This window comes from Excalfactoria chinensis, chromosome 1 (genome assembly GCF_039878825.1).
Source record: "Excalfactoria chinensis isolate bCotChi1 chromosome 1, bCotChi1.hap2, whole genome shotgun sequence".
Classification (NCBI taxonomy): domain Eukaryota; kingdom Metazoa; phylum Chordata; class Aves; order Galliformes; family Phasianidae; genus Excalfactoria; species Excalfactoria chinensis.
In genome coordinates, this window is record NC_092825.1 from 117,653,012 (window position 1) to 117,670,225 (window position 17,214).

At 39.0% G+C, this 17,214-nt stretch overlaps 1 protein-coding gene across 9 annotated transcripts in view; it reads left to right on the plus strand.

Annotated features, from left to right (window-relative positions):
* ARHGAP6 (Rho GTPase activating protein 6) overlaps positions 1-17,214 on the plus strand; it is a 291,817-nt gene that overhangs the window by 240,501 nt on the left and 34,102 nt on the right. For all 9 annotated transcript variants that reach the window (XM_072348427.1, XM_072348452.1, XM_072348444.1 and 6 more), the window contains one exon: positions 11,910-11,981. In XM_072348427.1, the coding sequence (XP_072204528.1) occupies positions 11,910-11,981 (72 nt within the window). The remainder of the gene's footprint in view (positions 1-11,909; positions 11,982-17,214) is intronic.

A 17,214-nucleotide genomic window follows, 5' to 3' on the forward strand; every position in this document is an offset into this window, starting at 1 on the left:
AGTTCAGAGGTTGTACAGGCAAGGACCTCACATGTATATTTTCATTTTTCACATGTCATTTTTTCTTACACTTAATAGTAACAAATCCCAGTATTAACCCATGTTTCAGTAGAGTACTGCTATGTGATTGAGCTTCATTTTTTGTAGAAAGACTTAGCACAAGAGTTCAGGCCCAAAGCTTCCATATAATGCCATAAATTAGTCCAATCTCATCTTCAAAATACCAGATTGATATGTCTTGAATTGAACTTTGATGCTATATTTTCACCCAGAATTGTTAACAGATCTGATGCAATAGATTGCAAGACATGCAGTAGGCTGGATGAAGGCCAGAACATAAATCTCTGATAAATTATCTTGCTTTTTTTAGCTTGGGTCACAACCTCAATTCTGGGTTGATGTAGTAGTTTTGTTTTAGCACATGCCACATTCCAAAATATATTTATGCTATTGTACAAGTGCTGTATACATTTTCTTTGTACCTTTGGGTTTATTATTTTAATGTTTCCCAAATGTTTTGGAGGGAGAATCTGAAGATGAGCCACAGAATTGTCCTCATTTTCCAGATGTGAAAATAAACTTGCCATCCAGCTATTTTAGCGAGCATACAAAGTGTAATCAAAGAAATTAATTGCCTTTACCAAGAAGACTGTTTACTGTATTGTTGCCACCTATGACAAAAATGTACACGCACATTTTTGTATTTACTGTTATTTATTGTTAAGAGCAACTAAGTCATACACAGCAGCTCCAGTAATTATAGCAAGTGTTCAACTTTCTGAGGTAATTTCTTTTCAGAGTTACTAGGTCAGTTGGAGAGAGGGAAGGTGATGCTTAATTTTAGTGGTTAGCTAGCATTTGTCAAATCTAGTTCTCAGTTCATTTAGTTTGTTATAATTATAACAAATATGATGTCATATTGTCTTTAGAAATTTAAATACAGTTCCAATCATTTAAGGAAAGATTATTGCTTGTGCTGCTTTAGCATGTACTGTTGGACATTATTGGATGTAACCAATTTCACCAGGTGTGCGATGCTGTGCATCTGCTCCTATGAAGTGAGAATTAGGTCTTCCTTCGGTAAGGTAAATTTGAAGTACACAATTGTAGACTGAGTATTGAGGCAACTCTGTCTTTGAAATGAAACAAAACACAAGCAGTTAGGTTTTCTGAACTTTTATTGTTCATTGGTACACTTTATCCTCAATATGTTTCAGCTAAGCTCCAAATAAAAATGTGAATTCAGTTGTGTCCCCCACTTCTTGTTTATTTTGGCAGGGAGTAGAGTTTTGGATCTTTTTTTTGCTTACTTGTCATCGTGTTTCATTATCCATTTTCCTTAACACTGGAGTGAGTTTGATTTTTATCTGGACTTACATTTTTGTAAGGGCTCCAAGCTGCTTGTTGTTTTTAATCATTGACCATGTTACCTACTGTCTATATAGTTATACCAGGAGAAAGCATCTAAGTAAACTGTAGCTGATGCTTCATGGAGCTACAAGATTAGATGCTTTTGTGCTGGTATACAGTATGCCTTTTAAGTTAAGTAGCTTACTATTACCACTCTGCATGCCAGCCTTTGTACATGCTTCTCATATAATACTGTCTCTAATATGGTGCCATGAGTCCATGCAGCAATTGTAAGATGCAGCTATTTTACAGAAGTACCAATGTAACCCTCAGCAAATTGATTTCCACGATTCTCTTTTATCCCATACTAGGAGTGACGTATCTGATAATGTCAGGAGCACAGCTCAGCCTATTTATTCAGTCAGGTAGAAACAGGGTAATTACAATTTTAAAAGCAAATCCTTCATTGTTCAATACAAGGGAAAAGGATTTCTCTATTTATTAGCCTCTGTTTGGGTAAACAGATGCTTTGATCAAGAAGCGGCATGCATTATGGTCAGTGCTATAGGAATTCAGAAGTACAAAATACTGTAATCAACTTTTCCACATTCAGAGGTTATAAAACAGTTGCTGATGACAGAATCCTGACAGGAGGTTTTCTGTATTAGGGTAGGGTAATCCTAACAGCTTGTGTTGTTACTTGGATCCTGACTTGTGTGGGCTTAGGGTAGAGCTCTTATAAATTCAAAGCCAGAGTCTGCTGCGTGCATGCATTTGAAATATGTAAAGTCCAATTGAGTCTAGATATTACTTTAGAGATATTAAAAAATACCTGTCTAATGTGATTTCCTAAATAGTACATTCAAAATTGCTAATTGCTAAAAGTATGTACGAGTGCAGCTCTGAAAGTAATGCCTCCTATTTTATTATGTTGGCCCACAATATCAGAGGGGGATGTTGGTGGTATGGCAGTAAAGGTAGAACCTTCCCAACAGTGTCCCATTGCATATTGTTGCTGTGTGACAGATGGCAGCAGAGGGGCACTCTGACACAATGGCATCTGACATGGAAGTGTGGATGAAGTGAAAGGGTGTCATTGAATTTCTCCTTGCAGAAAAAATGGCACACACTGAGAATTGCTGAACGTTTCTGGAGACCAAACAGTGGATGTGAGCACAGTGAAGGGTGGGTGGTACATTTAAGCAGTGGTGATAGTGACAGCAGGTTACTTGCACTGGTACTGACTGTTATGAGTGTGGCATGATGGCTGTTGTTCATCATTGGCAAAAATACATAGCTACTGGTCATGACTGTGTTGAAGAAAAGCGTTTTGTAGATGAGAATTTGCTCTATCAGACTGGTCTGCTCTTTGTAGCGGTTGTAGTTTAAGTGGAAATAAATAAGAGGCATTCCTTTTGGAGCAACCTACTTATAAATTCATGCAGCATTTTGTCAGTATATTATTATGGCTTCTGAAAAACTTGGTTTAAATTTTAAAATGTTAGTCATTAACATATTGAAAAAGCTCAAACTTGGCCTATGTAAGACAATTTTAGGAACCAGAATGCATATGTAAAAGCTGTAAAACACATTGTTTGGAAAATTGGTTTCATTTAATTCTTCATTTCTTTTCTAAATCTCTGCAAGAACACTTAGTGTAACGGAAATATTCTTGATGAAGTTCTGGCAGATATGTCTTAGAACTTACTGTAGTTCTTTGTTCCTGAAAACTCAGCTAGACTGTCCTTACTTTGCAAATAACCCACATCAGGGTATGGTGATTCTGCTGAAGCTTCTAACTGAAGCTTTATCAGGAATAGTGGCATTACAACTTACTAATCCTCATGTTCAACTTGACTTTTTTAGAGGCTTGCTTTAACATGTATATTCTTCTGGTATGAATCTTCTGCACTTTTCTGTTGATTTATTTCTATTAGGCATATTGCTCTGTTCAAAAGTGCATCAGAGAGGTGTATCTGTTGAAGATTTCTTCTTGCTTTAGGTAGAAGAGTTAGTTTCTCAAGTTTTTTCAAATGTGTAGTTTCAGTGTAGCTGTGGTTGGTGCCAGAAGTCTAAGTTATGTCTCTCAATGCTGGTTAGGAAAGATAAACTGAGTACTTACAGATTTACAAAATCAGAGCTCTGGTACTATGTGCATCTTTGCATTTTTTTCCTTTCTTTTCCACTTCTCTTCTTTCTTAGGGAATTAATATGGTATGAGATGAGCACTGCCTGTAACTTCGTTGATTTGACTTTTGTACCGAAGAGGATTTCTGAGGATCTAACAGAGACTCAATCTCCTGCTGAACATTTTTAAGACTAGATTAGTCTGTGTGGCTTTATTTCTGTGCAGGAAGTCAACATAAGTGTCTGCAGATCTCGTGCTTTTATCCTTATGATGTACATTGTAAACACCCACCTCTGTTTATAAATTAATAAGTAGAAAGCAAGGTGATCGATGCTACAGATAAAGAGGTCAAGTGATGATTACAGTAAGATATTGATAGAAAAAAGATGTGCTGTTAATTTTTCAAACAGATAGCATCTCAATTATTGTGGCCAGCAGCCTATCCAGTGAGAGACCTGCTCCTGTCTTTCCCTTTGTTGCACTAAAGGTTACTTTCATTTCATGTCTTCATTAAATCTCTGAGCACTGTTTGGGAGTATTATGGACTGGACTAATTGCTCCTCATGGATATGTATGAGGGGTTCATGACAGCAAAAGGTGGTGGGAGGATGGATGGGGACCTGAATGCTTAGTCAGTGTAAATTGGTATATCACCTTTGCCTCCAGAATAATTGCAGAGCATCAAAAAAAATGATTAATATCTGGTACCAAATTACGGAATGTTTTGTTTTGTAGTATGTTATATAGCTGTTTTTTGTTTGATGCTTTAGAAAACAAACAAACAAAAAAATACAAGAAAAACTATCAGGAGCACATAAAATTACTGGTAAACTGACATTTTATTGATAAAACTCAGGGCCCTGTAGGGACGCAACTTTCTTTTGAAGTAGGTGAGGATTCCAGCAGTTCTGTGTTCCCTGGCAATTTATGAATATTTTCTAGAAAAATAGTTTCATTTATATGCCACTAGAGCTGAATTCTTGCTATTACATAGTAATGATGTGATGTATAATACAAGATTTAAACTTCTGTCAGTTATATCATTTAAACCTGCGTGTTCACGTGCTATAATTCCTCTATATTTCATTTTAATGATCAATAGTGCAGTAGCCCAAAGGACTATTACACTTACAGGGTTACCTATATAAATCTTTCTCTGATGAGAATACACTGAAAACAGATTACTGAAGAGCATAATGGGTTGAGGAGGAAGAACAGAAAAGCATGTGTTTCAAGAAAAGCAAATGTTTCAAGATATGTTTAGTTGCTGTACTGAGGGACAGGGATTAGTGGGAAATGTTGGTGGTAGATGAACATTTGGACTGGGTGATCTTAGAGGTCTTTTCCAGCCTTGGTAATTCTATGATTCTATGTTTTTGCTTGGCAGTTTTCAGTTCCTTCATTTAGCTGTCAGTTGCCAAGCACAAAGGAGTGCTAATTTAAAACAAAGTGAAATAAAATGAGAAACCAATAAGGGGGAAGCAGGGAGGTAGTCCAAGTGTTATGAAGCCGTATAATAACCTTCTTTGCTAAGGGAATGTGTTTGCAGTGCCAAGGACAGGTTGCAGGGAGACAGAGAGCGATGGGAAATACCTGCAGGCTCAGCCTTTCCGTTTTCATTGCGCATGATGTTCCAAAGCCTTTTGCTCCAGGTCCTCTGGTTGGAAATGTTTACCTTCCGCCTGTGCTGCAGCTGGCAGCACTCTGTGAGTTACTGCGTGGGGACAGCGCACTCTAATCTAAATAAATATTTCATGATGGACATTTATAGGCACAAGAATGCCTAAGTAAAACCAGCACCCTGCTCTTCAGTAGAGCAGCTCCATGTGCATGTCCAGAAGGAAATTCACGTCATGTAGTTCCCAAAGAAATGATTGCAACTGCAAGTGCAGTGCAATGAGGAAAGAAAAAAAGTATTCTTTCTTGTGCTGTATCAAGTTTTAGCAATACTTTCTGCTTGCAGAGACTATTGCTTTCAACACTGCATAGGCAAGAGAGTATGTAGCTTGACATTTGTTTCGCCCACGGAGTGCAGGAGGCTGGAATTTAGGAAATAAGTCACTCATAATGAGTGAGCCAACAGGGAAGTCTTCTGGAGAGGTGAGATGTGGCACTTTGGAATGTCAGTGGTGGTGATTCTCAAGGCAGAATGGATTGCGCTTTTACGGAGTACATTTTATTGTGATTTAATTACATGCAACAACAAAAAAATAAATTACTAAGAGCTATTAAAGGAAAACGAGCTTGCTTGAAGCAGGGAGATTGGACTAGGTGATCCCAAGTGGTTCTTTCCAACTTCAACAATTCTGTGATTCTCTGAATGTAGCTACTAAAAAGTATTTTTACTGAATTACAACAATATTGGGATTTTTATCCATTTCTGTTTTCATAACTGAGCTATAGGTATAATATTCCTCTGTCACATAATTCCGTTCTTTATACTGTGTGCAAATAACCCTTCATTGTAGAACCTGACACATTTTCTTCCCTAAATGGACAAGAAACACAATTCTCATATGCAAAGAAGGCCGCCAATAAGAGAGGAAATGGATGGGGAGCAGGTGTTCTTAACTCGGTAGTCATGTAAACAACAGAAGATATGTCAAAAATACAGAAAGCTACATCAGTCTTTGTATGAATTATGTATAACGAAAAATAGTGTTGTTGCATGTAACATGAAAGTAACGTCTCTCCATTTAGATAATCGATACGCTTTATTGTTTATAAACTTTATCTGTAACCTATATAAATCCATAAGGGAAAAAAATGTAATATATAAATAGAAATCTGTAAGGGAAAGAAACATTGAATAATCATATTTTTGTTGCTGGTTCACTTCAAGCTTATTGCCAGGACAAGGCACTTTCCATCATTTAAATATAATACTCTAATAGGGCTTCACAGTATAGTGGCTAATAAGTGGGATAATGTGAAAATAGTGGCAAGGAGTTCCTGAATGTTAGATCCAGCTGTGCCACTAACTGTATCACCTTGAACAAATTCCATGCACTGGTCATGCTCATGCTCATGCTCTGCAACACCTGGAGGTAGGAAATAGACATGCTGATTTCCATAACTTTCCAGAAATTAGTAAAGCAATGCTGGAAGTAAATAATGGTAATGGGATTCAGTCTGCACTCTCTGAGTTATATTTGGCGTTGGTAGGCGATCTTGCATGGAGCAGCGGAGCAATGTGTTGTTAAAAAGCATAATTCTCTTTCTGTTCTTTATTTTTCCACATTTAAAAATGAAATCTGTATATCCACTACATGAAAATGTCTTCTTACCTAGTTTATATACTCATATAGGCTGAAATTTGGATCCTGAAGTGGACTGTACAGAATCTGGAGACTGTAACTGAAAGTTAAAAGGCAATAGGCTTAACACTGTGGATGAATTTCAACCTCAAACCAAAAATTTTCAAAAATAATAATAAGTCAGACTCCTCAGTTCCTCAATTCTTGTCTGAAGTCGTTGTATCCTTGCAAATACTTCTGTGTTCTGTAGGCTTTGGTTCACTGACAAAGTCCTAAATAGATGACCTAATTTTTCAAATAGAAAAGTCTCTGGCATTAAGTGAACCTGGAAGTGTTCACCACTTTGGAAAAACAGGTCACGTAGCAATTTAATATTCACTCAAGATTTTCATTCTAGGCTTGCTTTTTTTAAAATATTCATCAAGTTAGTCTTAATACATACCAGCCCAGAGAGTGATGCATGCATTGTAGTGTAAAATGCAGTCAACATATAAATTAGTAAGTACTGGACAAACCGAGTTCATTTCTGAAACAACTGATGCATGGAGCTGGCTGGGCAGATGTTTTTCAGGAAAGTCAGAATGGGTTAACAAAGAGAGAAAAAATGTCAGCTTCCTTCAATTTGTCATTTCCTTGCCTTTTAACAAGAAGATAAGGCTTTTGACTTCTCTCGTCTTGCTAATATTCTTGAGTGGAATCTGTTAAGACAGCCCTATCTTACTGATCTATGGAAAGAGGACATTAAGTGATGATTACATGCACACAAGGCTAGATAAATCAGCTGGATTAATAACATTTATCGATTTGGGCTTTAAACATTCTCAAATCACAAATGAGCATAGCCGGTCATATGTAATAATAGCATTTTGGGCTGATACAGTACTACTTTGCATAAATATTTGCTAATTAATTTCTAAATATACAGTAGGTATTATGCATGGCTAATGGTTTGTTTGTTACCAAGAACGTTTGGATATTAATTATATTTTCAAAACACAATGCAGATAGTAAGTGCTAAGTGTTATTAATTGGGTTTCTTTTAATATTTAAAACTGCTGCAGTTGCACTGATCCTTCAGTACATTGTGAGTATTTCAGCAGTGCTCATGTCTGACGTAACCTAAATCAACAATCATTTCAATGCTTATTTGTTTTTACACAATATAGATTATAATTAATCATGTCTTTTGCTGGGGTTGAAAGGAGAACTAGAACTGACCTTGAAACTCTTGTCAGGTCTCTTAAGCTTTAGCATTTCACTGAGACTCCTGTCAGTCTTATGTGTTGAACTCTGTGGCATGGGGTAAACCTTAAATGTAAATGATTGTGGTTCCACTGACTTCAATGAATGTGCATCCTTTGTTCAAGTTAAGTATGTCCCTTCTATCATTCTACCATCTTTCTTTGTCTTCGTTCATTCCTGCGCAGAACAGACTTGCCCAGAGAAGCTGTGGGTGCCCCATTCCTGGCAGCATTCAAGCCCAGGCTGAATGGGGCCCTGAGCACATGATCTGGTGGGTGACAGCCCTGCCTATGGCAGCAGGAGTTGGAGCTCGATGATCTGTAAGGTCCCTTCCATCCTAAGCTGCTATATGATTATTTGGTTTTCTGTATTTTCTGTCTTGTCTATCTCTAGAACTTTATCCTCTTTCTTACATTCATGCTTGGTCATGCTCAACCAACCTGGTAGCTTTCTCTGATGATGTCACTGGCTGGGTGGATAGGGGGAGAGCGGTGGATGTAGTCTACCTTGATTTCAGCAAGGTATTTGATACTGTCTCCCATGACATCCTTATAACAAAGCTGAAGGATAGATGAGTGGACAGCGAGGTGGGCTGAGAACTGGCTGACTGGCAGAGCACAGAGAGTCATCATTGGCAGTTCAGAGTCCAGTTGGAGACCTGTGACTAGCGGTGTCCCCCAGGGGTCAATGCTGGGTCCGGTCTTGTTCAACATCTTCATCAGTGACCTTGACAAGGAGATAGTGGCCACCCTCAGTAATTGTGCTGATGGTACAAAGTTGGGAGGATTGGCTGACATGCCTGAAGGCTGTGCTGCCATTCAGCAAGACCTGGGCAGTAAGAAACTGGATGAGGTTTAACAAAAGCAAGTGTAGAGTCTTGCACCTAGGGAGGAATAATTGCATGCACCAGTACAGGTTGGGGGATGACCTGCTGGAGAGGAGCTCTGCTGAGAGGAACCTGGGTGTCCTGGTGGACAGGTTGGTATGACAGGTTGGCCATGAGCCAGCAGTGTGCCCTCATGGCCAAAAAGTCCAATGGCATTCTGGGGTGCATGGCCAGCAGGTCGAGGGAGGTGATCCTCCCCCTCCAGTCTGCCCTGGTAAAGCCTCATCTGGAGTACTGTGTCCAGTTCTGGGCTCCCCAGTACAAAAACAGACAGGGATCTCTTGAAAGATTCCAGCAGAGGGCCATGAAGATGGTGAAGGGCCTGGAGCATCTCCCCTATGAAGAAAGGCTAAGTGAACTGGGACTGTTTAGCCTTGAGAAAAGAAGACTGAGAGGGGACCTGATCCAGATCTATAAATGCCTAAAGTGTGGGGGGCAAAGTGGTGAGGCCAGACTCTTTTCAGCAGTGTGTGGAGACAGGACAAGGGGAAACAGCCAGAAACTGGAGCATAGGAAGTTCTGCATGAATGTGTGCAAGAACTTCTTTATGGTGAGGGTGACGGAGCACTGGAACAGGCTGCCCAGGGAGGTGGTGGAGTCTCCTTCTCTGGAGATATTCAAGACCCGCCTGGACGCCTACCTGTATGACCTGGTGTAGGGAGCCTGCTTTTGCAAGGGGGTTGGACTTGATCTCTGGAGGTCCCTTCCAACTCCTACCATTCTGTGATTCTGTGATTCCTCTGGGCCTGATCACCACTACACAAAACTCCAAGATTTGAAGAGACAAACATGCAAATATTCTCTCAACCAGTCTTTTACTGATAATATCTTCACAGCTGGAGTTCAAAGAATCACTTGTTAAGAACATGGTTCACAAGAAATCATTGATAGTTTGGCCCTAGAAGTCATTAGCTTGTTTTCCATTTGAATATGAAAGTGTAATTTGTTTCTCTCTTTCACACGAATACCATGTTTCTGGTATTTCTGTTGTATTTGACTATGCAGCACTAAAATGCTTCAGAAGTTGCAGTTCTGTAACCATATTATAAAATCAGTATTTTTCAGATGCAGTTTTAAGTTTTGTTTTTCTTTTACATCTAAGTCAAATCTTCAGTGGAATACCAGAATATCAATATACAGGTACTTGGAGCATAAAGGCTCTAAGACTGCAAAGAAATGTAAGTCATTTGTCAAAAGGCTACTATGAAGCAGTAATCTGAATTTATAGGATGAAAAATAATATTAAAAATATAATAAATAAAGCCAGAACACGATGGTAGTAGAGAACCCAATGAAAGTAAGCAATACTTTTAGTTTTATGTAAGCAGGCTACTGACTGTTCATATTGCCAAGAGGTAATAGAGGAATTTTTGTAATAAACTCAGTACTATGAACTGGGGATGCCAGAAGGTGTGAAAAGACTGGGTATATTAATCAATCAAAGTATGACTTTGAGTTATGAACTTGTCATGTGGATATGAAAAAGGAAATTCTAATCATAGACCGTATCGGGCAATAAATTACCACCTTTATATTGCCAAAACCTCATTTAAAATTCCATATGAGCCTTATTCGGACTTATTTCAGAAGGATGGATTCTCACTGTAGCAGGTGCAGAAAAAGCAGTTTTTACGTAGCTTGTGAATGAGAATCTACCTTAGGAGGCAGAAACTGAGTATTATAACTGAGCGGCTGCTGGGAGTAAATATGCTTGCTGTCCCTACGTAAATGCAGAATTCAAACACTGAAGTGGATTTGATTGAACAAAAGTTGCAAAAGCAAAAAGAAATTTTAATTTTAAAGTAAAAGCCCATTCATAAATGGAAGAATTTGCCTGCTGGGTAATGTTCAGTAGGAGTTGTGGGAAAACTATGAGGAAATGGCTTGTATTCTCCCATGGCTAATTGCAAAGACGGGAGTTAATCCATGGAGATCCACTTCAGCTTTTTGTGGTCTTTTCCCTGCTGTGAAAGACCACTTAAGCCATTGCCTTACACGAACAGAAAAACATGTTGAGGCAGATGATTTTGTGTCCTTACCATAAAAGTTCAGCACACGTACTGTGTGCTCATTTTTGATTTTAGTCCATATTGCAAAACAAGTAAAGCAAAGGTATGTATCCATTAACCTTTAGCTTTAGTGGTGTCTGTGTATTATTACGCATTAAAGCCTATGTGAGACCTTTTATATTGCTTTAGAACTAAAAAATAATAATAAAAAGTACAAGTTAAAGCAGGTCTGTGTCTTAATCTCTTGTATTTGTTGAGACCTAACAGGATGTGTTTTTGTTGACTTTCATTATAAAAGATGCTAAAGGAAATGATGATAGCCAACTTTTTCACATAGTTCTTTCAAGAACAGACCTGCTAATGACACCAGCTACAATCTTCAGTTCTTAACACCTTAGTGAAAACTTGGATGATGTATACGGTGTCAGAACAATAATTTCTCTAACACTAATCCAGCTGAACCAATTGGGACATGCCATACACAATCTGCAAGAACACAGTGTGAGTTCAGACCCGATGGGTCATGTCAGGGTAGGCAGTTATCACCCAGCTACTATGTCTGCTGTGCAGAATTTATCCTGGAAGTTAGTCTCCAGGAAATTATCTGCAAATACTGTACCTGTGGCTGCAGACTTCCTCTCCAAAAACTACCTCCAGCTTCACAGCCTCCAGTCTTGTGTCTGTGGAAGGGAACTGATTGGTACCTTTTGAATTTATGCTACCTTCTCTCCATTTGCTATCAGGAGCATCCAGCAATAGTGTCAGTTGCGAAGTCTTCCTGACTAACTTCCCATTCTGCACATGGGATGTGTGACCGTGTGTGCTGTGCCCAGCAGCATGGAGTGGGATGCATTTGGTCTTCCAGTGTGCTTTTTTGGGCTGAAGGGCTGAGACAATTGTGAGCCTTCGCAAAACAAACCCCACATCCTTCCTGACTCGAGTGCTGTGGCCATCTCACTTCATGTACATAATAGCTTATGCAACAGTTTGTTCAGCGTTCTTTCTCTTCAGACATTTCCTATTTTTTTCTCTTACAGATGGGCAAAAGAGGAAGAAATCACTAAGAAAGAAACTGGACTCATTAGGGAAGGAGAAAAACAAAGACAAAGGTAAGACTGCATGAGTACATATAATATACATAATTGGATCTTATTTTTACATATAAGATTTCTTTATTCTTCAATGTATGCTTTTTGAAACAGGGAAGTGCTACCAAGCTGATCTAATGCCTACATATTCATCTCCAGGTGGAAAAATATGTCATATCCCTTTGTATTTGACATTTGAATAACCCCATCTTCTGAACTGAAAGCTTATTTCCCAGGAGAAAATGAAGAGTTAAAGGGCTGTCTTTTCTTCCTCCCCATTTTCAGTGCAGAGTGCAGAGTGAAGTCAGGATAATATGATCCTGTTGTTTACCTCCATATACACTCTCCCTTTCAGTTCACAAAGCGTGTGAACCGTGCCCTGCCCAGTTGGTTTGTTTTTCTTTTTTTTTTAACCTTAAGAAAACAGACATTGTTTAAAATGTATAAATGCTTCATTGCTACTGATCAGTTGGGTCTTAATAGACTCCGTGTGACATGGATTATAGATATGATTGGACTTTCTTGTTTGGACACTAAGCAGCTTTATGGGCTGGGTCCTAATCCACAGGACTTGACCTGTAGTTTGCCGTCATTTTAACCAAGTCCAGATGTTGAGAGCTGAAATGGTTTTTTCTGAAAGTGAAATTTTCTTCATGCTGTGCATCTAATTTTATGTTCAGTCCTAGAGAAGTAGTTCTGGAAAAGTGGTACTAAAATTCAGTATTAATAGCTCTATTTCAAAAACACATGAATTTGTAAGAAGAGAAGAGATATGGTTACTGTGTTGTTATTATTATTATATTATATATTATTAATCTAATTTAATGCAACTTCGAGATTACAGTGAGAAAAAGTGAATGTCCCATATCAAAGTTACTTTAGGTACTTGTTGGGAAGATAATGTTTTTATTTTTTGTCTGTTGGATGAGATCATACATGCAGTTACTCTTTGTTATTGGTTTTAAAGTTGGCAATGGAAAATATTTGCATTAATCTTTTCTAAACCTGAAAGCCCTGATGTGTTTGTTTGGATAAAAGACAATCGTCTCCTGTGTCGCATTGTGAATAACACATCTTTCATTAGTTATGAGAATTACTTGATGTAGAACTGAGCTCACCTTTAGAATGGATAGTTGAGGAAGTGGTCTAATGATCATAAATCCACTTTTGGGGAAAAATCTGTTTTGTTCTGCTCCTGTCCACTCTTTACATTTGTTGTCAGGATAATCAATGTATCATTAGCTTGCTTCATTTCCATGTTTTTTTAATGTGCTTTTTTTTTGTTTTGTTTTGTTTCATTTTTTACCCGTAGATCTTCACAGTGTTATAAAGAGCAAAGCAGCATAGTTCTGTGTTAAGCCTACTGGGATGTTCAGTGCATTTACCAGATACTAAAATTCATGGTAGTCTGTGCAGCATGCCTCGGCACTGGAAATGGCTAACCACTTCCTGTTCTGGTTTTTGGCTTTTTTAAAGTTCTTTCTCCTGCAAACATTTGATGTGCTGAGAGCTTTTATCTTTCCTCCTCATCAGTAAGAAGACAACTTCAGTAGTCTCCTTTGACAGTTTCTGCTTCAAAGTATTTTGAGAGTCAGTATACATTTTAACTTTTTATCCTTGCATTCTTCATTGTAGCAGCAGATTTTAGGGTTAATAAATCAAATCGTTAATACATCAGATGCCTAATTTTGTTGTTTCGTCCAGACATGGTGGATTTTTGCAGTTGCACTTGCATAACTCCAGTGTCTCTTTTCCTTTGGATCAGGGCCTTAAGAATTGATAGCTACTTTTTGTGATGCGTACAAATGATTATCCAGGAGTTGTTCTTTATTCCTCTGTTACCAAAGATCATTGTTGTTGCTGTTGCTTTTTGTCTCTGCCTTGCATGATAGCATTTGTACTGCACTCAGTGCTGATTCTAATTGAACTTTCTTCTTTTAAAATTTCTTTTAACTTCAGATTATTTCAGCTCTCCTATCTTCCATTGCCTTATTCTCATGTATAGGTTGTATTCCAATATGTCTTTTGCTTTCTAAGATGTATGACATCTCTCCATGTATAAAATACTGTGGGAACATCCCTTGCAGGGAAAATACCTCAGCTCTGTTCGAATGAGAGAATCTGTTTCTATCCTTTGTCCAGGCCTTGTGAATTTATAGAAGTGTTGGGCTGGTCAATTAGAGTACAAAAGCCAGGAAGTCTAAAGGAATTATGTTTCCTAGCAGAGACAACAGAGTACGAAGAAAGTCACACTATCTCTTGTTGCCATCAGCCAACATAAAGCAAAGAATAGTCAAGGTGGCAGCAGCATAGGGCATCCTGCATCTCAGTGTTTATTTCTAGTATACACTTCTGTGCCTTATTGTGTTATTAAGTATCATCTGCCCCACAGTTATTTGCTGAGCACACTCTTGATCTGTGACAGCAGAGTGGATAAGCTACCACAAAGGTCCTCACCTGTACCATGTAGGCAGCTAGCCAGGCGGGCTTGGTGAAAGACAACAGGAGTACAGTAGCACCTGCATCTCCTGCCCCGCAACATGTGTTGGTATGTGTGTGTGCCAAGAACTGGGCTTCATGCAGGGCTTTCAGCAGGGTTGGAGGGCAAGGCATAATGGGCCGGGATGCAGAGCTCATAAATTCAAAGCCACAGAGTTGCAGAGCTTTTAGGTAATGATCTGGGTTTTGCAAGAAAAATGCAAGGCCTCTTGTCTTTGTGCTGCTCGTCTTCATGTCTTGGCAGAGCTGTACCTGCTGCCCTGAACAATGGTCCCTATGTTGCCAGAGTTTGAGGTAACCTCTGTCCTTTTGTGTCACAGCAAGCTGCAAGTATTATCCTGATCTGTACCACGGTGTTGTGTGGTATTTTGTTTTGTTTTTTTTAGAGCATTTCTACCGTTTATTTTATAAAGGGAATATCTTCCATTACTGGGCAACCGGTCCAAAACAAACACTTTGAGCTGTGGATGTGGGTGTGTGTGTGCAAAAGGCCAGCGCCACGCACTGTTCACCCTTGAGCGTCCCTGTGCCTTGTGCCTGTAAGGAATGCCTGCTTCTCTTCCCTTTTTTTTTCCTTGATGACTGATCACACGGTACTATCCTGAGAGATGAGCTGTGAGAACAGGAAGAAGGACGTCAGTGTGGAAACGGGGAAGCTGATTTGCAGAACGTTTTTTATGGATGAGATGCAGCTGCTTTTATGCAAGGAGCATTCCACTCCCCTCACTTGATCATCATATTCACAAGCACAATTACTGCTGAAGAGTACACAAATAATTCAAAATATGTGAGTTTCCTGTATTCCAACCTGAGGGAACCCACATATCAGGGCAAACAGAGGTGTGGGGGCCATTTAGTTAGGATTCACCTGGAGTATGTGTCACCTGAAATGTATTTTTTGAATGCTAGCTATCTGCATATTAATCTTGACAAACATGTGGCATTGTGGTCTGTCACCCACTGTGTGATCCTGTGTGTAATTTGCATCCAAAAATGAATGAGATGAAGGTGGTGCAAAGTGGGCCACAGTTCTGATTACTGGGGATGCACAACAGAGTTCTTGCTGTAGAGAGCACAAGGAGTGAGCCCTACATGCAGTTTATTTTGCTTGCAGTCATCCTCATGTCTTCAGGTGTGGGCAGTTCCTGAAAAAGAGCAGAGTGGATTTTATACTTAGTTTTTCCTGATACTTTAGCACTGACATATGCTGAAGTGAACTTGTGGCATGAACTTGTGGAATTACTTTGCCTATGGAGGTACAGCATCTCAGGGTGGTCCTGGAGACTGTTTTCCCTCACCCCACTCCATGAGGAGGCCATGCTTGAGGATGTGGCACTCATTTCTTATAGAACTGTTCTGAGATTTAATTACGCATATGGTAGGACTTATTCAAATCTGTGGAAATTTTACTCTCCCAACATCCCATTTTATTTAGGTAGACCAGTTGATCATCTTTACTCCTAAGTGAGAGTCTCAGCAAGCTGTTATGCTTTTGAAGGCCTACAAAGACTCTAAAGTAGAATTGAATGCACCTTAAAAAAGATTGATATCTTTATTTTGTCATTTTTGACAGGTACATCTGTCAAAATCTAATTAGAAGGGAAAAAAATCTGGAATAAGTGTTTTCATTTGTTTTTTACATCTCTGAGTGACTCACCAGAACAGGATATAGCAAAACTTGCCGGATATAAATGAATGAAACAGGAGTGCAGCACTCCACCCAGATATTCAAGCGGTGTTTTCAGCTGTTACTATTCATTATCTTTGCTTTTCTCTACCCTGCCTCCTTGTTGTTTATGGACATCGTGATTCTAAATTGTGTTGTCTACATGCATCTCCAAACACTTGCTTTAGCTGCTGACAAACAGTACTGTGGCTGGAGGAGAATTAAAATGTCAGCGCTGCTCAGAATAAGAAATTCTCAGGATGCTCTGCATGCTGGTGGCTGGGTACTGTTCCCTTGTGAATCCAGTGCTAATTTTGATGACAGGAATAGTGGAGCCTTTCATGTGTCTGCTATTAGCAATGAAGGGGTCAGCGTAAGCATGCCTACTTAGAAAGTACCCACCAACATTCCAGGAGGAGATGCCTCTCAGAAATGATTTCTCCTGAATTACATTATCAGTAAACCAGCTCAATTTTTCCTTGGTTCTAGTAAACTCTGTAGGTGAACTGAGAGACTTGCTTAGAAGTAATGACAATTCGTTATATAATTTGTTGAGCAACCTTTTCCTGATGTTTCTGTGTGGAATGTAAGTACTTGACACATTCCTCTGCGAGACGTTTGCGGAACTGCTATGTATACTGTAGTTTCTGAGAATTGTAACTATGGGGTATGTAGCTTCAGGAGTAGAAAGACCCACTCCCCCCTGGTTAAATATCCCTCTTAAAGCACGTCTTAGCTGTCTCACTCTGTTTCTGTCATTTAAACGTGATCAGTAGGAGCACCTCTGCTGAGCTAAGTCACAGGATTTCATCCTCTCAAAAACAACATTTAAGCTGCACTTAAGAAAAATGGACAAAAAACCTCACAACCAAAGGGTAAGGCTTAAATTGCTGTGTTGTGTATATTCACTTTGTTAGCTTTTTAAACCTTAATAGGGTCTAAAGTATAGACCTCAGAGGATCCTAATAGACCATTGAAGTTTGTGGGATGGAAATCACAATTTTCACTCATGGAATCTTCAGATTAGTCTTTGAATCTATATTTGGGTTAGGTGGCATGAGGCCAGGTAGGCTAACTCTGTGGGGTAGC